Source organism: Stylophora pistillata, chromosome 7 (assembly GCF_964205215.1).
Source record: "Stylophora pistillata chromosome 7, jaStyPist1.2, whole genome shotgun sequence".
Taxonomy (NCBI): domain Eukaryota; kingdom Metazoa; phylum Cnidaria; class Anthozoa; order Scleractinia; family Pocilloporidae; genus Stylophora; species Stylophora pistillata.
The window spans coordinates 26,742,756-26,768,580 of NC_142525.1; the positions used below are offsets into that span (position 1 = coordinate 26,742,756).

Genomic DNA, 25,825 nt, shown 5'->3' on the forward strand with positions numbered 1-25,825 from the left:
AGCCAAAACTAGCGATGAAAAGAGCATGAGCTCTGAAGAAAGTCCAAGCACGAAGCCCAAAGAAAACGAGTTTTAAAAATGGGATCAGTTCCAACTATCCAATGCGCTATCCAAGCACCAGTGTTCGAACAAAGCACTCGTGAGAGGAGAAGATCGCAAGCGGTAAGTGTGGAATGCATGCTTTCTTTGTTCTAATAATTTTCATAAGTTAACGTCGTCTTCGACAGTTTCGTTGCCAGTTAAGAAGAGAGATAACGAAAAATCCTTGAGATAATAATTACGATTCACGTCGTATTTTAATCCAAGTTACCAACAAGGGTTTTCGGTGTTGGATGCTCATATTAAGTTTGTTTACGTGCGATTTAATGGCTACTTAATGACATCAAAAAGTTGTCCAGCGAGGACCAAACCAGCTGCCTAGAAGGGTTCCATTCAACCTTGAATCAGTTTCATCCTAAGATGATATGTTTCTCATGGCTTGGCTCATACTGCAGGTGGGATCATGTTATATCAGAAAACAAAAATAGTATCACCAAAAGCTGGAGCTGCATGTCATCTCCTAAATTATGGTAACATTCCTTTATGGAAATCCTTACCCTCTTTTCAAATTCTTTCAAAATTTGTGTTCAGAGCCAAAATAAAATCTGACTGCTTTGATTTACTCTTGCATCAAAATTTCTGTTATAGTCCATGATGTAGCTTGGTGTGTTTTACGTCCTAGGCACATCTTAGCTAGCGTACATTTTAATGAGAACTTGCTGAGGGAGCCCCAAAGGACAAAGGATAGAAAGAAGTACTTGTTAGTAACATACCCGAAGTACAAGTTTGGAGAAGAAGCTGTGCAAGAAATAAGAGTATCTCCCACTTACAGTAAGTCTAATGATATGCAGCAGTTAATACCAGAGGATACTGATACAAAGGATACACTAGCTTTCACAAGTGTTTTCTACTCACACTGCCAAAACTATGAATCTCATGCTTTTTAGGTCATGAACATGAATTTTAATCCTTTGTTTTCCCCTTGTTTTTCCCAGAATATGTGGACGAGGTTAGGGAACTGGTGTTTTGCATGTCCCTTGTGGAAAGGGATGCAATCCTTTCTAAGTATAAGGCAGGTATTCCCCCACCTTTGAACTGACAGGCGATGTAGAGCAGAGGCCATAGAGAACTACAACAAGAGAAAGCAGAAAGAAACAGCTCTATATCCTTCAGGTGAGATTTTGTGAAATTGAGTACATAATCATTCAATGTATCATTCAAGCCCTACCCATCAAACTATGGTCAATATTTTGTTTCTGGATGTTTGCCTAAGTAAGGGTTGGCAAGCTCAGGTATGTAATTCAACGGGGCTGTAACTAAAATTTCAAGTTGCGGGATAAATACAACAATTATGTAGAGAATCAAACAGCTTGGGGTTTCCTTTGGTTCTATTAATTTTCTTTTTTCCTATACAAGTAGCCAGAGGCCAACTTCATACTATAGAAGCCTGGAGGAATCCCAGGCTCCTGCCTCTTAAATACAACCCTGAATCTGGAAGGCATTAATATTGCACCATCTATCAAAAGAACACTATATCAACAAGAAATTTGCTTTTTTTTTTCCTTCATTAAATAACATATTCTACTTGCAGCTGAAATTCTGAGTGAACTTCAGGCATCAAGCACCCATGCTAACCAACAGCCTGCCAAGAAGAAAAGAAAAACATCTACATGCAGAAAGTGCAAGCTGCCAATGAAAAACCTTGCAAGAGGAAGCTGTTCTAGTGCTCGGACCACCTAAAACACATATGCCAGTCGATGAACATACAGACATTGTGATTGGATATCAAAAGAAACTTTAGTAAATAAATTTTGTTTGTGTTTATCATGGCCAAATGTTGAGACTAAAAAATAAATTGTACTATATTTACACTTGTCACAACAGATACATGTACTGTGACAGGGATCTTGTATGTGGTATGTAGCATTGGAAAATAAAAGATCAACAACTTGAACGCACGGAGGTCATGACTTCTGTAAAATGTGGTGGCTCCTAAAAGAGCCGTTGTTGTACAGAGTTTTAACTTTGTTGCTTAATTTTTCCTTTGCTCTGCAGTGATGTAAACTCTGTTGGAGGCAGTCTGATACTTCTGCCTAATTCTATTGTATAATTATACAGGCAGGAAGTGGTTTAGAGTTGTTCCAACCAAGGGGCCCAAATATCCATCGCACAAGACAGCGGTATGCAGTGGCACGACAGCTCCTAAGAAAGAAGAAAAGTTTACAGTTTTTATGAGTTATAGCACTTGGAGTTGTATTTTTAACAAACCAGTGTCATCTCATCTTCCCGTCCACCAAAACCATCAAAAACAAAATAACAACATTGAGTGAAGTTGACACAATTTATGTTAGAGTGATCAACAAAATATTGTTTTCAGGTTCTCCTTTTAATTCTTACAAAAGACTTTTACATCTGAAATTATTGCTTAGATATTGCCAATAATATCGGAGCATTATTGCTGTTAAAATGAAGTCGGTCTTAGTCAAATTACACAGAAAACATTCTGCAGCAACCTAACTTGTAAGCTATTTTTATGTACTCGAGTAGGTGAGCGTCATCCACATTCGGTCGATGCGCTTGACGGAAATGAGGCGGTTTTATAAACATAAGAAATCCTACTTACTCCTTTTTCGCATTTAGAGTTCCTCTGGTTGGAAACTTGTAAGCCTGGCCATTCTTGTCCTTCATCAGAGGGCAAACCTGCTCAAGTACTGAGGCGTTTGTCAGAGCGTCGAAGTCTGGATGGTCGAGCACGCAATTACCTTCGATGCCTTCAAAGGTCAGTTTTGCCATGGCTGCCGTGACTTCCTTACAGCAACGAAACTTCAAGACATTCCACAGAAGTTCTGTATCGCAGTTGTTGTAACGACACTTCAATTCAGAATAATGTAAACATCAGGAAAGACTGCTAAGCGCGAGTCCGAGACAACTTAGTATTATGCAAATTAAACACACTCGCGTGGACGAAAACAAACGAAGAGAAGGTGTAATGTTGGAGTTTCGCTTTAAGTTTTCACCTACCATTCATCTACGGTTAATTATTTGATTCTCGGACCTAGACTCCAATATCGCTGGAGTCAAACCATCTTCGTCTTCTTCATCTGGTTCTTCATAGCCTTCAGATGCTTCAGGCTCGAATCGGTATGGCTCCACGAGTCCGCCAACCACTCCGAAATCTCTCTCGTTTTCGCTTTCTCCTGCCTACGAAACATTCCTAGAACTTGAGTTGGAGTCCGAATCGTCAGAACTGGACATTACATAAGATATAGGAGCAGGCTAAGATGCATTTGTCGAGTTGAAGTCGCTAAGAACTCGAAGATTTACTGTGGATTACAGCGTGTCAACCGTGTGACGTCACAGGTGTTGTCAACCGCTGGGAACTTCGAAGGCTCAGAATTCGCGAAATGGACGCACTTAGAAGTACTCTTTGAGCTCCGATCTGAGAAATTTTTGGACCGTTATTGTACGTTTTTATTTTTTAACACCACTTTTCTATGATTGAAAAACCTTTTTCATTTCACTTCAGTAGCACTTTAAGCAAACCACCACCACGACAGCAACGAGGACGTGGAAAAACAAAAGGTCTAATTGGCAGAATAATAGCTCAGCACGTTCGTTTCAAAACAGTACATTTCTTGGCCGTTCTTTGCAAAACAACAGCGTGAAATCGACAAGGCTTTCGTCGTCTGCGAACCGAAACCGCGACGGCAAATTATTTTAATTCCATTTGCATCTCAACGGTACTTTTATACGTTATGTTGAGGTTGAGGTGTGGCGCTCTATGAGACGGTGCATGCAGCCATTTTCGAAATTCTAGTTAAAAGTAGAAATTCATTTTTTAATCGATGTCTTCCTTGGTGTTACCCGTTCCTGACTACTCAAGGTCCCTAATAACCGAACGAAGCCTACTTCTCTACTCTAGCCATGGATTTTAGTCTGTTGGATGAGGAAGTTGGCGAAGTTAATATTTAAAAGTAGTATCAAATGATTCATTTATAACCAACCTGCAACAAGAACAAGGTACTCTTTCTTTAGTAGAATTTGTTTGTGGGAAACGATTTTCCCCCTGAAGTTTCCGATATTTTGCTTCAAAATGGCAAGAATATTTTCAGGCATCGTATCCAAACAAGCACTCGTGCGTTCGTAGAAACTGAGCAAGGTTGCTCGTTTTTCCTCGTCTTCTTTCTTTGCCTCTGTTAACACTGTTAAGGCCTGATAAATGACAAATGATAAATCAGATGATGTGCATCAACAATTTCTTGTGTAAATCAAAGATTATTTCCTGCCCAATTGGTCGGTGTTACCGTTTACAGTCATTTTGAGAAATCCTTGATAAATCATCTGATTTACAAATAACTTTGACTTAAGACTTAGGGATTTAAATCCCTAAACGAGTTAGCTCCAACGTACTTGCGGGACCTGTTTATCGTGCGAAGCACAACCTATGATTTGCGTAACTCTTTTTGTAAATAAACTGACATTGCCAAGGCCGCGTGCTAATAGCGCTTTATACTATTACTAAAAATAGATTTTGTTACGTGATAACCTATGAGACCCTCCGCACATACTCAGACAAACATTGCGACGAGCTTAAGGAGATGTATGAGCGAGAGCTGTAAAATTAAAACAAAACGACGGAAAATTTCGTCAAAAAAATGACTTAGCGTTCTAAAAAAAAAAGCGGCATGGTTGGTACCAAACACTGTTGTTGGGTTGAGTGTAAGACAAACTCAAGATATGCAGATAAATGGCCAAAATCACTCAAAGAGTGAAAGGAATCGGGGAAGAAAGTATTCATTCCTTTCCCAAAATCTTCGCGAGACATGGCAAAGTGCAAGCGTTGGCTAGTGGCTTGTTCGCGTGAATTTTTTACGGAGAAAAATATGACAAGAAACATTTAAGTTATACTGTGCTCTTAACTGGCCCAGCGAAAAAGGTCCAAAGACAAATCTAAGACTAGCGCAAGCAAGTTGAGCCCATGCTCCTAAGAGAAAAGCACCGAAAGAAAGAGAAAATCCAGCGTCAAAGAAACAGAAATTACTCAATGACAACTGCATAAACATTAACTACATAAACTGGCATTTAATAGAAACACAACCAGTATTATTTCATCTTTACATGCTCACTTTGGAGGCTGGTTGGCTGCATGTGATGCTTTAATGCATGTGATGCTTTAATGTGACAGCGTGATGCTGTTAGTGAGCTTCTATGCGCTAGCTGATGTTTCGCTGTGTAGCCGCGTGATGCGGTTCCAGTCAATACCCACTAATTGACCCTTGCTCACCATAGAGTCTCCTGTAGCTCAGTGGTTAGAGCATCCGACTAGATCACGGAGGGTCGTGGGTTCAAATCCCATCTGGAAACTCGATTTTTAAAAATTGTTTATTTCATCTTTACATGCTCACTTTGGAGGCTGGTTGGCTGCATGTGATGCTTTAATGCATGTGATGCTTTAATGCATGTGATGCTTTAATGCATGTGATGCTTTAATGCATGTGATGCTTTAATGTGACAGCGTGATGCTGTTAGTGAGCTTCTATGCGCTGGCTGATGTTTAACTGTGTAGCCGCGTGATGCCGTTCCAGTCAATACCCACTAATTGACCCTTACTCACCATAGAGTCTCCTGTAGCTCAGTGGTTAGAGCATCCGACTAGATCACGGAGGGTCGTGGGTTCAAATCCCATCTGGAAACTCGATTTTTAAAAGTTGTTTATTTCATCTTTACATGCTCACTTTGGAGGCTGGTTGGCTGCATGTGATGCTTTAATGCATGTGATGCTTTAATGCATGTGATGCTTTAATGTGACAGTGTGATGCTGTTAGTGAGCTTCTATGCGCTAGCTGATGTTTGGCTGTGTAGCCGCGTGACGCGGTTCCAGTCAATACCCACTAATTGACCCTTGCTCACCATAGAGTCTCCTATAGCTCAGTGGTTAGAGCATCCGACTAGATCACGGAGGGTCGTGGGTTCAAATCCCATCTGGAAACTCGATTTTTAAAAATTGTTTACAACAAGAATTGAGCGAAATATACAAATATCCGCCGCTCGTATCTTACAAAAGAGGGCGATCGCTCAAAGACATACTCGTGAGGGCCAAACTTTGAATAGGCTATTCTAAACACGCGCTGGGGAGTCGTGTAGGCCTGTCAACCCCCTTTTTACATTGTTTACATCAGTATTTTCTTGAAGAGCTTTGGCAGCAAACCATTTTCCATGATCGATTGCCGGATCAACGGTGTGATAATTCCCGCATCTCACACAGTCTCTCACTCGCTGTACAAGATCTTCTCGTTTACCGCTGAATTTTAAGCCCCTACATTTTAACCACGTTTTAGCTAGTCTACAGGGTATTCTTCCAGTTCTCTTTCAAATTTGGAGCCAGGAACGCCGTCCTCTTCGGTCAGAACTGTAAGGGAATGAAGCGACCTACTCCCCATTTCCCTTGTAGCTCACTAAGAAGTGGAGTTTGTTTGTCTGAGTCACGCGGGGGTCTAAGATTTCATGACGTCATTAGTATAAAGCGCTATTACTTAAAGCGTAGTTTTAGTTACAGCGGTGCCTTTTTCTGGAACTCGTTACCATAGAATGTCAGAGACTCAGATCAATAGCTGAATTTAAATAGCGAATTAATTGTGTATTTGAGCCATTGGATTCTTACTCTGCAATCTTGTTAAACAGTATATTAATAGTTTATACAATTTAATATTTTATATAGATAGCTATTGTTTTTACTGAACATTTTTACCGAGTTTAAATAAAGATTCCACTACCACTCCTACCATCCGCAAGCAGTAAAGCATCGCATTGTCTAGCGCCTTTACGAGTGTACTAAACGTTTCGTAACAAAGCCCTAATGCTGATCAGTTATCTCCGATGAGAAAAACATTTGTTATCTGTTCTTATTTCTAATGGTTAACCTTCTTTCGTGCAGAGGGTAACAAAAAACCAAGACACCAACCGCCAGCACTGAACCCCCCCGAGTTCAGATCCACCTCAGTCCTGCCTTGTGTCAAAGGCCTCTCAGAACAACTTCGCCGCTGTCCACAACAACAAGGTCTATGCACCGTTTTTAAGTCAGAGACTACACCACGATCACCCCTAGTAGACCCGAAGGATGCTGTCGATCCGGCTATATGGGATGACGCGGTGTACAATATTCCAATTGAATGCTGAAAGGTCTTCATCAGCGAAACTGGCAGACCTATGCAAGACAGAATCAAGGAATACGACAGGGATATCCAACTCGCCAAGACGCAGAACTGTGCCGTTTCAGAGTATTTCCACTACACCAGACACTGCCCGCTCTGGAACGAAGTAAAGGTTAATGATCGTGACCGTCATTTCTACACACGCAGGGTAAAAGAGGCAATTCACATTAGACTTCACCCTCACAACATTAACAGGGACATTGCTTTGAAATTCCAGAAGCCTGTGTACCGTGAGAGATGTGCGACAACAGGTCACAGAGGGCACCGGATCCGAATTTGGAGTTTCACCCAATCAAAGCTGAGCACTACAGCATAAAGATGACCCATGCCCAATCGACCTCATCGCCTGAAGAAGGCTGGCAGTCTGCAATCGAAACCTCGCGATACACATCCAAAGTGACCAAATCGTTAGAAAAACGATAGAATTTCTCTTTTGAAAATGTTACTTACCACGATGACTAGCAGAAGCCTATTTCAAGAAGGATTTTAAGGCTTCCTTTTAGACCTGGGGTCATATATTTACAGAAATTATGGAAGCTTTTGTTAGAAAATGTAAAAATGTAAACCTGATACACTCGCCAATGTTTTCCGAAATGGTTAAAATGATTCCAACTTTATCCACAGAGCACAGAATTGGCATAAGATAGACAGAACCGAAGCTAATTTAACGAAAATTCATTGATCCTCGGTATCCTAGCTAAAAGCCGTTAAGCTCTACTCGAACGTTCGAGGCTCGACCGTTGCCCAACCAAACTTGCCAAATTGCTTCGTTGATCAACTCAGTGATGTTTACCTCTCACTGTGAAAGTAAAACTTTGCAGTTTCTTATATTAAGTCATTTTTTGACTTTCAGTTTTAAGAATCGTTGATGAAAGTATCAATAATTAATTAGCGGCGTTGTAGTTAGCTCTACGTATTATCAAGATTGAACTTAAAGAAACATTTGGCGGTTGAATGCAACGATGTCTGTCTACGGCAGACAAATTTCTTTTAGTGCTACTCATTTCTGAGATTGCCATTACTGAATAGATTCACATGACATAAGTCTTAACGATGGCTAAATTAGCGTCGAGAGGGCTGTTAAGCATTTCGTGACTAAATTTTACGATACGATCTGCATCTACCATTTATTAAAGGTAGCGTCAAGTTACTTTCCAATCCGCCATTGTACTGAAAATGTCCTTTTTAAATTGAATTTGCTGGTAGCTGGCATATTTCAAAGAGGAATTTCAGAATTCTCACCTCCTTTGCTGTCCAACTTGAATTTTTCTCTAACAACTGAAGTCTCTCTTTGCATTTTTGTTTCACTTCGTCCAACGTTGTCAGCCCTTTGCACGAAATATTGAGCGACATTATTATCTGAATCATGTCGACGATGTCGTCGATCTCGTCAATATCTAGTGATGCACTCATGTTGCTCACCGATAAGTTGAACGCCTGTGATCAAAATTTCGGCAATTTAAGGTTAAGAGCTTTGAAAACTGGGCTTCATTTATCACAGTACATTACTCACTAAGAGTGTAATGATCACTATAGTGCACTGTCACGCATCCTCCCACTGACGACCATTGTTTAAGCATGTCTGATGGTCACAGCGTGACTAATCACGCAATTAGTAAATATGACATGTACAAAGAGAAGGTAGCGACAAACGAAGATTCATTTATTGCATTCAATGCTGGTCTTTTCAATGTTTCTCAAAGATGAAGCGAATATCTCAATAATCGCAAGTCCTCAAAAATTGAGGTCGAATCAATCGTTATTTCAAAGACAAATTCCGATAGAAACTCAAATCTTCGTAGTCGTTTCATTTTACCTTTGTTGACTAGTTGTTTTTTGGTTTTATTTTATTGTTTATTTATTCATTCGATGTACCATTTCTTTTTTATCTTTTGAAACTCTGGACCACGTGGATCGTCAAAAACCTTTCATGCCTGTGCAGCACAGTGTGTCGTGTGGTTTGATTGACCAAGTCAGGGCAAGCAAGCCAACCTAAAGTGTATCTAGAATCCTCTGCCACACTAAAGCTGGTGAAGAAAAGAAGTACATAAATGCCTTCTTGCCCTTTTGGTTAGCGTTGGCCTCTGTAAGAAGCTCAGTTCGCACGCTAAGCTGGTGTCTTTGGTCAGGGTTATCCTGTTAGGGAAGTTTTCCACCAATTGAGAGGACTTTAACGGAACCCGGAAGTTGTTTGCTTTATGATTTACAAGATTTCACCGAAATCATTTCTCTGCATTACTACCCTCACATAATGGATCACGCTTTGAGACCGGACCGAACAGAGTATGAACCAGGTGCCCCGATCAAGAACATTTTGAATTCTAAGGCGTTCACACTGGGGGCTTATTAGAGGTAGGGTGCGGAAGGGGGGGGGGGGGTTAGATGGTTTATTTTAAAGGTACTGAGGACCAAAATGCAAGTTATTATTTTAAATATTCATCTCTTCTTCAAATTTAATGAAAAACGTTGAAAGTAGGTAGTATTCATTTTTTGTTTAACTGATTCTCATAGAGGCCTTTGGATACAAGTATATTTTAATCAAACACTACCTCTTACAAATGACAGAGATAAACTAAATTAGCTTAATTGCTCAGATGATGAAGGAGATGCGCGCGCTCTGATTGGTCGAGAATTGTGTCATATCACGCTATTAACACCTCACGAAGATGCACGAGAAGATTAGGGACACTTGATTTCAAAATGGCTACTTCGCGTTTTGACAAAATGTTGCAGAGGAAGTGATAAACGCTATAGAAGAAAACTCAGCTCTCAAGATGTTACTAAGTCATGTAGTGTAACACTTTTCGACAGAAAGACATGCAGTTTTTGCTGACTGAATTAAATAAACTTGTTAAGTTTTTGTGGAGACTGACGGCTTATCCTGACACGGGTAATCAAAAACGATAGTTACAGTATGGTTTCAACAACAGTACTAATTCAAAACGAATTCGAAAGTATCATTATTGAATAACCCCTCGACTTCGTCTCGGGGATTACTCAACGATATTCACTGAGCCTAAGGCGAATAATTGTTAACTAAATAAGAGGTCAGTTCCAAAGATATGGATTTCATCAGACAGATGATATATAGCCCGAAATAAGTGCATGCTAAAGCATCCGCAATTTTGATCTGTTCTTTGCTTATTTCAAACCACGAGATCACGTAGTTAAAACATAGGCATGCTACGCATGCAGAAGTTATTTTTTTTGATACGTAAGTTGAAATGGGACACTACATAACTGATGCTGGTGTCTGAATAAATTGTTGGCAAAAATAAACTGCATTGGTACAACGCTTCCTGCAGTTCCCTCCACAGCCCTAATTTGAACTTGTCACGCAACGCTCTCTCTCTCCAACATTGCATGACGAGACTAAACAACAACCTGCTCGTAGGTTAATATTGTGCTTATTGCCGTTCCTTCGTCAGAGACAAAGTCCTAGTTATTATTATGACCATTAAGGGCCAGAATCAGAAATTCTGTTTGGTTTTTCCTGTGCGAGAAAATGCACAATAGCGTGCAGTTTTTAATTAGCGTAAAATAAAGTGGTGGACTTATCCAGGGAACGAGGTTGAGTTTTGGCATCGAGTGTCAGTCAGATTTGAAGTACTAGCCGCGCATCAGTGATAAGTTTGTTACAGTTTATACTCATCTTTCGAGTGAACTTAAATATATTTATTTAAAGTACAAACCAAATACCGTGAATCCCTACTATTGTTAACGTACTGATGAAAACAACAACTCTTGGGAACAGTAAAAGTTTTGGCCGATTGTTTAATTCGATTAATTAATACAATCATCTTATGTAAACATTGGCGATTGAAACCATCCGTAGATAAATATTGCGGACAAAACAATACTTTTCAGACCAAAAAAAAAAAAAGCGGAAGTCATCGCCACATACCTTTAATTTCAATCAGTCCAAAAACTTGAGGTCTATAAAATGCCTACTGTGATATATCGTTCCGAGGCAAAAAAAAAAACTTGAAAGGTTTGTTATTAGATGTAAGCAAGAGAAATCCTTGTAAATAAAGTCATCGCGTTCAAATGCAAATTTTTATTGAGTGATCCCGCCTTTCCTCTGGCTATTTTAGTAATTCCAAATTGTCATGGATGGCATCAACTTGTTCCGAAGTCTTAGTCTCCATAACTCCGCTCCATGTTAACAAACCATGAAAAGCTCTCGACAGCGATTGTTCTAAAATCCACAAATCCGGCCCAAACATAGGCTCCGTGTAGCTTCTTGTTCAGTAACAGATGGTTGCCTCAAAACACTCTTCCATATCATTTTGCAGTGGGAAGCTCTATTTTATCTCTTACAGCCTCTGGACAAAGATATTTTCCGGTCTCCGTTCTTCGAACAAATGAAAGTAGATTGAGCCAAGAGAAAATATCATTCTTCAAAGGATAATAAGGTGGGTTAGCTATAAGCGAATTTTATTGGTAGAAAACGTCTAAGCATGTGAGAATTGCGTGGAAAATTAACCGATCGTACCATTCTGTCCTTTGTGAAATATTTTTCACTGAGGTAGACTTATGTCATAAAATCTGCGTTGTTTACTGAAAAATAGCATTTCATCTAAGAAAATCTAATCCATACTGGCGAGTGAAAAGTAACACGCAATTGTAACGGGAAAGTATCGTTTAAACAATATTTAATTCATGGAGGACTTTTAGAAGCAAAGAAACGGATATGTAACACTGGGCAGTCGACGCAGAAGGTAAATGTAACTTGGTGGTCGTTTCAACCGCTGCTAAAAGAACAACCATATGGCAAAAAGAAAAGATTATCAATCAAATATGATTTACTCAAATATCTTGCGCAAGATTTACCAGAGTCAGTAAAACTAGCCTTTCCGAAACAACACGCTATAGCGCTAAATTCGTGTTAGACCTCCAGCTGAAGGTGTGTGCGTCGTAAGTGAAGGAGCGGTACACAAAACATGCACGTTTTAACTCGCTAATCGGTAGAAAAAGTTCCCTGACGACCTTTCAAATCCAGACAGATCAGCGATAAAATCCTCACGAAGGACATGAGCCATTACATTGAATAGATGATCTTACAACTCTTGTAGATGTAATCTTACCCCGTTCCTTGAGCGAAATTCAAAATTGGAATCGCTGATTGACTCATATATAGCAATGAAATATCTTGAAGTTGTTCCTATCAACATCTGAAGTAATATTTGATTCAAAATTTTTCTCATGTTCCACTCAGTCTCCTTCAGAAGGAAGAATAAGCATACTCGTACAACGATCACGACTCCACCACTTTCCCAACACGACTGATACATTTCCTTAATTCGCGAACCGCTCTCTCCGACTCAAGCGTTGATTCGCTGAAATTTGAACACATGTCAAACCACAAATTATCAAGAACGCTCTGATTGGTGCGACATCGAAAAATACTACAATCTGATTGGTTTGTGATACACCAAAAAATTGGGCCAACCACATTGCGTTGAGATACACCAAAAAAAAAGATGCGCCAATCAGATTACTTAGAGATACACCAAATTGCGCTGATCAGATTACACTACACCACATTACAACAATCTATACGCTAACATATAGTTATTTTTTTTCAAAAAAATAACTCAAAAATGGTCTATGGAAGATACTCTAGAACGCGGTTTTGCAAGCAGCAACTGAAATTTGTTTCAAGTCTTTGACTCCCAAGAACTGACCGTTGACCCTCCTTTCCAGCTGCAACACAATTCCTTGAAAATTAGTTATAAGAATTTGTTGTTAGATCAAGATAATGGTCTCTATTTCATAAGTTTGAAATTCTCATGACCAGTTTGTAAGGTAATGCATGGACGTTGTAGGGAGATCCCTCCTTGGAGTTGAAGGGTTAATAACCGGCCCTACGTGCTTCTGGTACCTCAATACATACAACTTGACATAAAAAAGCTCTATATAATTTGGATATATCAACAAAGTTGAAGTGGTAAATTGGCCACCGTAACGATTCCAAAAGCTGACGTTTCGAGCGTTAGCCCTTCGTCGGAGCGAATAGAGGAATTGTGGGTTGTGTGTGCTTTTAAAGGCAGAGAATGGAGCTACGTTATTGGTGGGAACATGGCAACGAGAAAAACAAGAATAAAATAGTGGAATGAAAAGCGTTCGTTGATCCCTGTGAGACTGCCGGTTTGAAAGATGAGCTTTTGTTCAAGATTTTTACGGCTTTCCGTGCTACTAAGTGAAAGACCGCAGATTGCCATATGTTGCTTAGAATGATTAGGTAAATTAAAATGTCTAGCCACTGGTTTCGATGTGTCCTTGTCATTCCTTTCCACGTCTCGAAGGTGTTCTTGAAATCGGTCACCTTGTCTTCTGCCTGTTTCGCCGATGTATATCTTTTTGCAATAAGTGCAAGTTATGCAATAGATTACATTGGTGGAGGTGCACGTGAAGTGATCGGTGATTTTAATGGATCGTTTAGGTCCCGATATTTTATCAGTGTTGTGAATGAAAGGACACGTTTTGCATCGTGCACGAGCGCATTTAAAAGTGCCTGGTTGGTCATTAGTCTGAAAAGAACTTCTGACCAAAAAATTGCCTATGTTTTTGTCGCGTTTAAATGAAATGAGCGGAGGCTGCGAAAAGATAGTGCTTGTCTCTGGATCGTTTTGAAGTAATTTAAAGTTTTTAAGAATGATGGATTTAACTGAGTGGTTGTGAGGGTGAAACGTGAGAGTGAATGGAATGCGGTCGGAATCTTCCTTATGCGACGTTTGTAGTGCTGAATGTCGATCAATAAGTTGGGGGCGGTGGTAACCCACTTGAACGACAGAAACAGGGTAACCACGTTTATCGAAAAATTGGCACATTGGCTCTGATTTGTGGCGGAAATCAGAGTCATCACTGCATAAACGACCAAGTCTTAGAAACTGAGAAAAAGGAATGGAATTCTTAACGTGAGATGGATGCGAAGACGAATATAACAAGTAATTATGCGAGTCTGTAGGTTTGTAATACACACTAGTCGAAACTTTGATGTCTAAAAAGGAGAACGAATTGTCAGAAATTTCCTGGGTATATTTCAGAGCCGGGTGAAAATAATTGACTGCCGTTATGAATTGAGTGAGCTCCTCTCTGGTAGAGGAGGTAGCGCCGATACAGTCGTCGATGTAGCGACCGTATAGTTCAGGTTTGGACCCGTTGTATTGGCTGAAAAATTGATGTTCGACAAAACCTACAAAAAGATTGGCATAGCTAGGTCCCATTTTGCTACCCATGGCTACACCAATGGTTTGTTTGAAGAAGTTGTTTCCGAATGAAAAACAATTGAGTGTGAGCACTAGTTCGGCTAAGCGTAGTAGTGTTTCAGATTTAGGTTCCTTATCAGTACGTTGATCAAAAAAATGTTTAAGGGCCAGAAGGCCTTCGCCATTAGGAATGACAGTGTAAAGAGACGTAATATCCATGGTGAAAAGAAGTTTGTTTTGGCCAAGGAAATTAAAGTCTCAAAAAATTTGAAGAGCGTGTTGGCTGTCTTTAATATATGATGGTATATAAAAAAGCTCTATCTATCTGGGAACTGAATTGAAATGCAAATGAAAATTAGGAAAAACACGATCCTCGCAGTGAACTGCAATTTAAGAAATTGCAGACAGTCTTCCCGTTACTAACGAGTGGCTTCGTAGCACAGTTGGTAGTGGCGCCCAACTAGTGTCTGGGTGGCAAGGGTTCAAAATCCGTTGAGGTTTGAAAATTTTTCAAGTTTCTTTTCTGCAATCACTTAAATTGCAGCTCATCGACGAGGATCGTTGCATTACTTGTGATACTTGAACTCTATTATTTCTGCGATTGTGTATGGAGAACGTAGATAAATTTTGACCTTAAAGTATTTTATTTCATGCATATACTTAGATCACAGAATACCCTATACGAAATCTGCTAGGAATAAACGACTACAAGCGTCTTACACCAAATGGTAAAACTAACTCTGAATTCTTCGACCGGCTAAAGGTTTCATACCAGCTGACAGAACAACAGAGTATTCTTGTTGCTCTTCGTTCAAATTTGAAACACACTAACTGCTTGTCAAAAGCCAAAAGAATAAACTCTAAAGATACTAATGCACATGTTAACCAGCTCTAAGTAAACGAAATCTGCTCGATCATTGAAGCTATTGTAATGATGTTTACTTTAATTACCATATTACGAGTCAATGACTGGACCATGCTTTTTAAAAAGGCTTTTGTGAGTCATCTCAAATGACACTGATCGTGATGAATGGCAGTGGGCGAAACCGCAAGGAAACCACTAGCACGAAGATCGAAGCCCTTAACATCAGCACTGATTAAGAGCAAGATAAGTCTCTATGATCTATGAATCAAGTTTGAGACGGGAAAACTGGCGCAGGTGAGGCTGTTCCATCCTTTATAACAATCATGAGAGTTACCTCAAAGCACTGTCAATCGCTTTTCCTCCACAACAGTCTCCATTTAAGAGGCAACTACAGTTGAGGTGGTTGGTTGATAAACAGAGTTTACAAAGATGGAACAGTAACCTTCTTATGGAGCTCACTCAACTCCTTGTGACACTTTGCTGCATCTGGTCGACTATCAAGTTTTTCTTGCCAGCAACGCTGCATCTGATCATGCAAGCTAGCTGGAGGCTTGTTAAAGCCTTTAACGTGAAAAGGTCTTGCACCCTCAGCCACTTTTTCAAAAAACTCATCTATATCTCCTCCCACATCAGAAAGGGCTCTCCTACCATACCACATCTCCCAGAGCATTATACCAAAGCTGTACACGTCCGCCTTGTAATCGTACATTTTGGACATGATTACTTCTGGAGCGAGATACATGCGAGTTCCCGTCATGGTACTCGTGATCGCTTTTGCTTCTTTGGAAACTCCGACATCGGCGACTTTGGCTAAATTTCCTTGCGACAGCTGTGGAAGGATAGCAAAGCATCTAATAAAATCGTCTATCTTTTTAAGGTAAACTTCATGGAAACTACCAAGGTTAATTAGAAATAGTCAAAAAGATTTTGACTGTTGCAAAGTCAAACCATATTCAGAAAGAGGTAGTCATCAGGGAAGGCCGTAAAGTAATAGATAATAATTTTTCATATTTGTCCTTTTTTAACGGCCCACACGTACGCTTGAAATTCGATCTTAATATGTTAGTTATTGCCATCAATGCACTTTACATCCCAAAGTCACACACAGCACGCTTGGGCCGCCTGTGGTTATTCGTGATTTCCAGCAAAAAAAATGATAATAATAATAACGCCTATGCCGTGTAGAAACCGAGGGATTACATGGATAGAGGGTTCTTGAGGTAGAACTCAGTATAGAGGGGACCTCTTAAAGGAGCGATGGCAAGGCAGACTGAAAAGGGAAAAGTTTAACATAACTGGAAAACTGAATAAAGGCAGGCAAAATAGGACTCGATGAGATGCGAAACGAGTTTCTAAAAACTAATCCGATTAAACATATAAAACGTTTCCACGTGCCAGTACTCATTATTTTTAACTTACCAATGCGTTTTCCAGCTTGAGATCTCTGTGAACAATACCTTGTTGGTGAATGTAATCCAGAGCATCGGCAATGTCTTTTGCCCATCCGATCACAATCTTCGCAGCAGTTGCTGTTGATGACTGATCAGGTACATTGCTTCTATCCTGAAATATGTGTTTCAACAGGTTTCCCTTGCAGAGCTCCATAACAAGAATTGCTCTCAGCTGATTTCCTTCCTTGCGCAGTGCTGCTCCATAGAACTTTACAATTGAGGGGTAATTGAGTTTCCTGCACAAAGATAACACATGTGTTAGCCCTTCACACTCTTGCATCACCATGTACATTCTCGTACTGTTATCTATACATTTACCGTGATACTGAAAAGACGAAATTGTTCAATAATCAGAACGTTGTTCAGTGGAAGTAATCTCCTTTCTTCTTATGATCTTAATATTTGATAAATCGGTGATGATGTAAGGATGAATTAGATGCTAGTCACTGCTATGGACTAAAGAGTGGACAACCATTAATGGTCTGTTCACGAAATGGACGAAGATATGTGTCACTGAAAGAACATTTCTAATTGCTTTCGTGGTGAACCTTTAAACTTGTCTAGATTTCATTTTGTTACTCTTATCTTATTTTGGATTTTTCTTTTAACTCTTCTTTCCCATTTGATACCACACAACCACGATAAGCTCCTTAAATATGGGGGAATAAGGTAATAAGGAAAATATCTCATTAGATACCAGCCGAAGGGTATCACGTGCATCCTGACACATTTGGCTGATAATGTTTTTCGAAAATATACAGTTTCAAGGTGAAACAATGACGAATGACCAACCTTAGCGTCTCTGCTTCAGAATGGAAGCCAATAGCTGTAGCGCCGTTAAGCTCTTCGTTCCACACTTTCACAGCCACACTTACGGGTTGCGCTTCTCCTTGAATCTCTAATATTCCCCGATAAACAGCAGCAAACGCTCCTCTTCCGAGAGGTGCATCATCTTGCCATTCCAAATCGTCGCAACTGATGTCCATGGTGCGGACCTCTTTGATGCCAAATAGGGCCATCTCCTTTCTTAATTTCACACTTTCCTCGTGTAACGGCTTGTAGAACATTTCTATATCTTTCTTACAACGACTCTCATCTCTCAATTGTTGACACAACATTTTGTCCTCCTCTATGAGCTGAGGGATCCGATCTAAGACCTGTTTCAGAAAACCCTGGGCTTCTTTAAGCTGTTCCTTCACGAACGACTGTAGCTGCTGTTCTTCCGCTGCTCCCCTTAGATATTCTTCAGAAGTTTTCGCCATGAAGGCGCGCTTGTCTTTGTCGTAGTTCCTTGTTTTACTCCAGTCTTCCAACTTCTCTTTAATAGCTATGGCGCCAACGAATGGGACACTGACCACTAGGACAACCAGACCGACTGAAACCCAGATTGGACTTGTGACCCCAATGACGACTTTTTCGGCGACGCTAAAATCGTCTGATGCTAGGGGATCGCTTGCTGAGTTGGTACCACCTCCTGCTAAGACGAAGCCCTCCAGCGTTCGAAGTTGACCCTCGACGTAGTTGAACCTCTGCTGAAAGTATTCAATCAAAGAGGAACGAGCCTTGGAAAAGACTTGGTTCTTTTCTTCCCATTCCTCAATCGTCTCATGAAGTCGCTTATTCAGCGCCTTTTGGATGTAGTTCTTGGTCACCTCCTAACTTGCTTCAGTGTTTGGAACATCGTTGGACGTCCAGGAAGTAAACTTCTCTATAACGTCAGCAGACTTGAGATATTTGGACAATGTACTCACAGCTTTGTCTGTCTTGTTTTCGAGGAACGTCTGCAGCTCTTTGCTTAATGTGCCTTGCTGCCTCCCAATACTTTCAAGACGGGCAGTGATGAACATCATCCTACTGATCACATCTTTACGGTCTTAGGACGAATTAGGAACGAACGCTTTCGTGTGGACGGCCATACGTGTGAGAAGATAGTCGAGCCACCTAAGAATAAAGCCATAAACTCAATCTTTTTCAATTGTCTTTCATGCTTCGTCACTATATTTATCTATGCAAAGCCCGGCTGGAGTGTTTGCCGGATTTTTCCGCATAGAGTTTACGTTGTCTACATTGTATTACATGTACCTCGCTTATGCTTTTTGTTTCCTGGAAGTGTATTTCTCGCAGCCAATCAGAATGAAAATTTTGCAATTTCTTAAATAACTATTTCGTTGCTATGAATTTAACACAATTTACCTCCACTGAATCTGTAGTCTTGCCTCAATACTTTTTAACACCCGGACTTGATACCGTTCATTAATTCACCAAACTCTTCCGTGACCACTCCAAGCTTCTGGGCTTCACTTGCAACTTTTGCTGACATATAAATTATCTGAGATTCTGGATTTAAACTAGGCCAGCACTTTTTGAGTTTACTGACGATGAAGTTCTTCACTTCTTCATCTTCTGACGGCACCTGATCCCACTTGTTGCAAACAAACAGAGCACAGTTTGAGGAAGATTCTCTTTGCTTGTCAAGGGATACCTGTCTGGCGTGTTCGATAAGTTTTTCTACCTGAAGACAAAGAGACAAAAATTAGCTACTTGTCGACTTGTTTTTTTTTGGGCGGGGCTAGTTCAATAGTTATCTTTTCTTGGAAGGTTATGTCTTACGTTTATTGCTCTGCGAGAGAAAATCGTGTTCGTTAAGTTTCGTTAAATTACTCTTACACAAATCAAAAATAGAGGATTAAAAAAATTATACCATTTCTGCAATACCCATGCAGGTCCTAAATTTAACTATTTTGGCAAGAAGAATGTATTTGGCATTTTAAATTGCCTTACCCTGTCTCGCTGTATTCCACCGGCGTTTTCACTGTTGATGACGTAAATAAATGCAAAGCCTCTGGGAGGTACTTCTTTACTATGTCGTCCATTATACGAGATTCGCCAATTCCTGGACTGTCGACTATTACGACATTTTCCTAAAAGACATGTAAAATATGAGATGCAACAAGTAATGTATTGAAAATTAGGATCGTTCTCTGGAGTACGTTTCGGTTGTTTGTCATAAAACCAAAACCAAAGTAATCACAACAGCCAATCAGAGGAAAGGAAGACATCTCACAGGCCAAAGGGCGAACAACTCTTTGCGGGGGACAACGATTGCGCCAATCGCGATTGATTTTAGTTTTGAATCTCATTGACGGATTGATGGATTGATGAATTCGCACGACTTTTCTAGACCAATCAAAGAGCGAGATAAAGTCAACAGTCAATCTAAAATTGCTCTTGTCGTATGTCCGTTCGTTTTGATTGACATTTAGACATCCTAGGCTAAATTTATCATAAGAATTAAGTTTGACCTTTCTTTGACATTGATTTTTTGATTCCGATGTTACTCAATTATTCGTGATTCCAGCAAATTAAGATACGTCAAAAGAGATGTGTGTAACTATTCACTTGAGACGTCAACAACCAATCAGTCATTAAATCAATTCTTGTGACAAAACAGCTACAAAAACCAAGCAACATTCCAAATAAATGCAAGCACAAGCAGTTACCCTGCAGAATAGCAAATGATTTACATTCAAACTTCCCTTCGGTCAATCTCAGTTATTTGGAGATCTTGCAATTATACAGTTTATATCGTAAATACATCTATGCACGAACATTCTTATAATAGAGCTTTATGTTTCTGTAAATCAATTCTTAGACCCCGATTTGTAACTGTGCTTGCTCGTGTCTAACCTTCAATAGATTGTGTGGCCAAAACAACTCAACCTTTTCGTACTCTGAACCCTTTTCCCTGTCCGTCTTCAGGTGGACAAATGTGGAAATCTGTTTAAGGTAAGTTTGCTTGGAGGCTTTGGATGGCTTTTCTAAGCGGACAGTCTTTGTGGTATCCCCTGGTTTTTTGTCTTTAAAGTGTGCCACCAGCTTTGGTGTATCTCCATATCTTAGTTCACAAATGGTGGATGTGGTACTAAGAACAGAGTAAGGAAGAAGCTGCTCTCCAAGGATAAGATTTAACAAGGTGCTCTTTCCTGAGCTTGATTCGCCTGGTAAGTGTAAAAAGGTGAAAATAAGGGGCGAGAAGGGAAACAACATAGGTAAGAATGTGTCGATTCCACTAAATTTAAATCGAACAAAAGAGTCTGGTTCCCCGGTCGTTTCCATCAAAAATCCCAAATGAAACATAGTTTCCCCTCTTGTTACGTGCACGAATGACCAACAAATGTCCGCCAACAAAGCATACATAAAAATAAACTCCCGAGTACGATATATGGCACGCAACAAAAATGTAACAACAAGCAGTTACCCATTTCAACTATTATTTAATTAGTTTTACACTGTTTAATCTACTTAGGTTAGAGATTAAGTTAAGTAGTTCATAAAGCAGGCTTACAATCCTTCATGCCGTGTTAGTGTTCGTCGTCTTGATCAACTTCCAATTCCAACATCCGCCGACTGAAGACCACAACGCTTGGCTTTCTTGATTCATAGCTTCTTTCCGTGTACACAAATTCTTCCGGAGGACTCCATAGTAAACTCTGAATTCTCTATCTTCTTCCTCTCTCGACTATCGTCTTTTTCTTCTCTTTCTTCTCTCCGGATATCGCAAGGTCAAAAGGTCATAGCCTCGTCATATCATAGCTTCCACAAGTTCAATCAGCAAGCCACGAGGGTAAGCCCTCGGGCAAATCTCCTTTGTACTTCTCACAAGCCAGCTTTTATACATTTACTTTAGTTATCTAGAATGTTCTATTACTATTTATTGCGTATTACAAGTTGTACTATTTTTGGAAACTGCTGAGTCACAGGAAAGGAGTTTCTGGAATATTACAGATTATAGATAATTCTAGAAAAGTCTGGGATTGCGTGACAGATTCAGTGAAAATAATTCGATCCTCGTAACACTCTTTTTCTGATTGTTTTCGTACAAAACTATTCTTCGTGCTGTCCATCATTGGATTGGTACAATATCTCAATGAAGCATTCTTTTTTTTGATCCAGTCTTGAATTTTAGTCTATTGGGTGAAGAAGTTGGCGAAACTAAAATTTAAAACGAATAGTGATCAACTTAATTACTCATTTATGACAAACCTGCAACAAGAACAATGTACTCTTTTTGCAGAAGACTTTCTTTGTGGGAAGCGATTTTGTCCTTGAGGTTTCCAATGTTCTTTTTGAAAAGGGTATGAACCTTTTCATCCATCTTGTTCAAACAAAGATCCGAGTGTTCGTAGAAATGGAGCAAGGTTGCTCGTTTTCTCTCGTCTTCTTTCTTTGCCTCCGTCAACACTGAAAACGCCTGATAAATATCACAAGGTAAATAAAATACTATGCATCAGCATTCGCCCGGGTAAATTAAAGGTTAATTTCGGCCTAATTGGTTAATTTTACCGCTTTATAGTCATTTCGGAAATCTTTGCTACCAATAATATCACCTCTATAGCGCTTAAACATCCCTGTTCTGAGTGCAGCTGAATTTAGGGTGTACGTACATTCATTAGGCTGGTCAAAGCTCGGAAAAACAGCCGCAATGCAATCATCTAGAGGTTACCGTTTGCATTATGTTATCCATGAATACCTAAGTAAATATCCATGTATTGTGTAAACGAAAGAAACTGTTGATGTTTAGCCATAGCAATTCCTTGCCAAGATCCTCCCGAACGATTTACCTTTGGCAAAAGAATCCAACTCTTCGGTGACAGTTAAGAGTAGTATAAAAAAATTGTGGCATCTTTTCACCGTAGAAAAGCATCATGTCAGTCTGGACAATAAGTCTTTTGTCATATATTTTGCAGAAATTAGGCAAGCTTTTCTAAGAAAATATGAAAACATAATCCTGATACAATCGCCAACATTTTCCCAAGGTTTATAAAGTTTTCCAACTTTAATCACGGGATGCAAGGAAAAGACGGCAGAATTGGAGCAAAATGTACCAATCCCTGATGTTCTAAGTGCCGTAACTCTCAACTTGAACCGTCGAGGCTCGTTCGTTGCTCAACCAAACTTACCAAATTATAAACATCAATATGCATGATAATCTTTCACTGTGCGAGCACAACTTATCAATTTCTTATTTTAAATCATTTTGCTGACACTCGTGATCAGTAGAATTGTTGATGAAAGCATCCATAAGTAATGAGCGGCCTTGTAATTAACTCTACGTGTTGCTAAGTTTGAACTTAGAGAAACAATTGGCGATCGAGTGAATGCTACGATTTCCACTGATCCATGGTACTTAGGCTTCTTCTAGTACTACTCATTTCCGAGATGCCATTATTGAAAAGATTCACATGAAATAAATTCCGCTAGTGTGTTGAAAATTTATACATAAATTGAATCTGATAGTAGCCCATGTTTTAAAAGAAAATTCTAGATTTCGCACCTCCTTTGCCGTCCAGCTTGACTTTTTCTTTGACGACCGGAGTGTCTCTTTTACTTTTTGTTTCATTTCGTCCAAAGTTTTCAGCCCTTTGGTCGATATTTTTAGCGACGCCATTGTGGTTACCATCTCCACGATGTCGTTGATCTTGTCAATGTCTGATAACGTACTCATGTTGCACACCGATAAGTTAAACGTTTATGATCAAAATTTAGTCCGTTTCATGTTTAAAAGCTAGGAAATCTGCGAGAAAGGAAAAAAATAAGCCTCAAATGTTGGGCTTCGTTCAGTCAAAGTCCATTACACACCAAGTGTCTGATTACAGTAGTGCACTGTCACGCATCTTGTTTCTGACGAGCATTAACTGAGCTTGTTTGACAGTCAAAGCGTGACTAATCACGCCATAAGTAAATATCGAGGAGAATAAACCAAACACAGGTACAGGTACATGAAGAAAACAACGGAAAACGAAGTTTTCTTGATTACATTCAACGCCAGTCTTTTCAATGTTTATCAAAGAGGAAGCGTGTATATACCAACAATCCGTCTAAGGCTTTAGAAGTTGTTGACTTGTTTTTGTTGTTTTGTTTACTATTTTTGTTGTTGTTTATTATTATTTTACAGAACATTACAAACAAATTTACACAACCCGCATATAGCATTAGCTAGTCTTGGCGGGTATTAGAAAGAAATAAGTAAATACTACACATTGCAAGCTAAAGAGTTTGATTACCACAATAAACTAAAGAGATTTTACAATAGACTAAAGAGATTTCATTACATATATCTTATTAACCAAGCGCGAGGGTCGTACTGGGAGAATATCGGCCCGAGCCGGTCTTGACAGTACGGACCGAGCGCAGCGAGGTCCGTACAAAAAAAGACCGAGGGCCGATATTCTTCCAATACGGTCCCGAGCAAGCTTGGTTAATGAGAGATTTATTATACGACTGAAGTTCAAAGGGACACAAGTGTGGTATCATTCGGGACCATTCGGGACCATTCGGGACAGTGCCCGGTCCAATACTTCGAGAATATTGGACCGGCAATAGATCATTTTCATTGGTTGATTTTAGTTATTGGTCCTCTGATTGCCCGAGTCGTGTAATAATACAATATTATTGGGGTTATAAGCCATGCATTAGTTTACTACATTATAAGCTAAAAAATACGTACAGTTGTCATACAAATTAAATACTACAAAGTTACTTGTGAGTTAAAACAAGACATAATAATCAAATACAGGTAGAGCAGACTGAAAAGTAGAGAGGAGAGAATTGTGATATACGGATGTGAGCGAAGTACTACAGTTATAATTTTCGATAATCATTGGTATTGAATTTCAATATTAGTGAATGGGTGTCAACATAATAGTCCTCAACCCCAAGTATAGTCAAAAGCAACTCATGAATTTTCGTTTTAAATGCTCTTTTCGTGAGCTTACGCAAGTCAGGGTTTAAACAGTTTCATAACCTCGTACCAAACGCAGATAAAGACTTAAATTTCACATGCAACCTAGATTTCTGTACATAAGAATTCTCTCTGTGGAAGAAAAACGCGTGTTATATGTATGGACGTCAGATGAATTAATAAAAGTTCGCGAATATTCCTTGGTGTAGAGCCAGTAGAAACGTCATGCATTATGGCAGAAATGGTTTAAAATAGAGCATATTAATGGGTAGGATATTCGAAGTTATAAAAAGAGGGATAGCATGAGATATTTTGCTGGAGAAGAAAATCAATCGGAGTGCACGCTTTTGTAAGGTGAGAATCTTTTTTAAATCACTCTGAGCTGCCTGGCCCAAAGCAGCTATACCGTAGAGCGTGTAGGGAAAAATCAGCCAACGGTTAATTTGAAGAAGGGTATTTAAAGGTACATGATGTCTAAGCCTAGCGATTATACCGACTATTTTGCCAATCATCGAAGCAATATGATCAATATGAGGCCTCCAGGTTAAGTTCTTGTCAATTAGTATACCCAAAAATTTTACATAATCTTTGCATTCAAGAAGTGTGAATCCATTGTTGTTGTTATCCGGAATTCTGATAGATAGCTGATGATTAATTATTTTTTGTGCTGGCCTAAAAACGTCAAAATTTGATTTGTTCACGTTAATGGTTAGTTTATTAGCATTAAGCCAATCACAGACATTTTTTAGCTAATTATTAACTACGGTTTCCAGGGATTTCAAGTTTTTGTCAGCATATATAATATATATATATATATATATATATATGTCATCAGCAAACAGATAAAAGCCAAGTTTATTGCTACAAAAATGAATGTCATTAATATAAATCAAGAAAAGTAAGGGGCGTAACATAGATCCTTGTGGAACTCCAGTAACCTAGTTTTTCTAAGATGAAATATGGTCATTATCAATATGCGTTGTCTGCGTTCGCTTAGTTAAATACGACGAGAACCACTCATGTTCAATACCTCTTATACCATAATGGTGCAATTTATCAACTAGAATAGTGTGATTGACAGTATCAAACGCTTTTTTAAAATCGAGAAAAATACCGCATGTGAACATTTCCTTGTCCAATGATTAGTTTGCACTGTATTCACTATGTCCAAAATTGCATGCTGAGTGGAAAATTTCTCTCCGAAGCCATACTGGGCTTCAAATAATAGTTAATTATATTCGATGTATGATTTCAATCGGTTGTACATAATTTTTTCAAAGATTTTATTGAAGACGGAGAGTAGTGAA

The 25,825-nt window shown here is 39.4% G+C and overlaps 1 protein-coding gene and 3 pseudogenes across 3 annotated transcripts in view; 1 reads left to right on the forward strand and 3 right to left on the reverse strand.

The window, feature by feature from the left end:
• LOC111335797 (uncharacterized) overlaps positions 1-8,775 on the reverse strand; it is a 33,642-nt pseudogene extending 24,867 nt beyond the window's left edge. Inside the window, exons 1-2 of the transcript XR_015989200.1 lie at positions 8,493-8,775; positions 4,044-4,251 (exon numbers count right to left, since the gene is read on the reverse strand). The product of XR_015989200.1 is annotated as an uncharacterized LOC111335797 (transcript). The remainder of the gene's footprint in view (positions 1-4,043; positions 4,252-8,492) is intronic.
• Positions 1,877-3,311, reverse strand: LOC148727297 (uncharacterized). Its single transcript, XM_088727201.1, has 3 exons — positions 3,061-3,311; positions 2,663-2,910; positions 1,877-2,241 (listed from the first exon to the last, which is right to left on the reverse strand). The coding sequence occupies exons 1-3, from the start codon at positions 3,061-3,063 to the stop codon at positions 2,139-2,141; spliced, it is 354 nt and encodes a 117-aa protein (XP_088583327.1). The 5' UTR covers positions 3,064-3,311; the 3' UTR covers positions 1,877-2,138.
• On the forward strand, positions 4,266-7,566 carry LOC148727298 (uncharacterized; annotated as a pseudogene).
• Positions 8,776-14,724: 5,949 nt separating the features above from the next.
• On the reverse strand, positions 14,725-23,449 carry LOC111335806 (uncharacterized; annotated as a pseudogene). The gene is made up of 8 exons (XR_015989430.1): positions 23,112-23,449; positions 21,821-22,028; positions 20,465-20,775; positions 19,559-19,698; positions 18,971-19,289; positions 17,570-18,718; positions 16,746-17,013; positions 14,725-16,155 (listed from the first exon to the last, which is right to left on the reverse strand). The product of XR_015989430.1 is annotated as an uncharacterized LOC111335806 (transcript).
• Between the last annotated feature and the right edge of the window lie 2,376 nt (positions 23,450-25,825).

What these genes read in the sequence shown, in the direction of transcription:
- LOC148727297 (XM_088727201.1), bottom strand. An exon ending in ACTCTAAATGCGAAAAAGGA is followed by an intron (nt 2,242 to 2,662) that starts GTAAGTAGGATT and finishes CTTCTTTCTTAG; the next exon opens with GAGCTGTCGTGCCACTGCAT.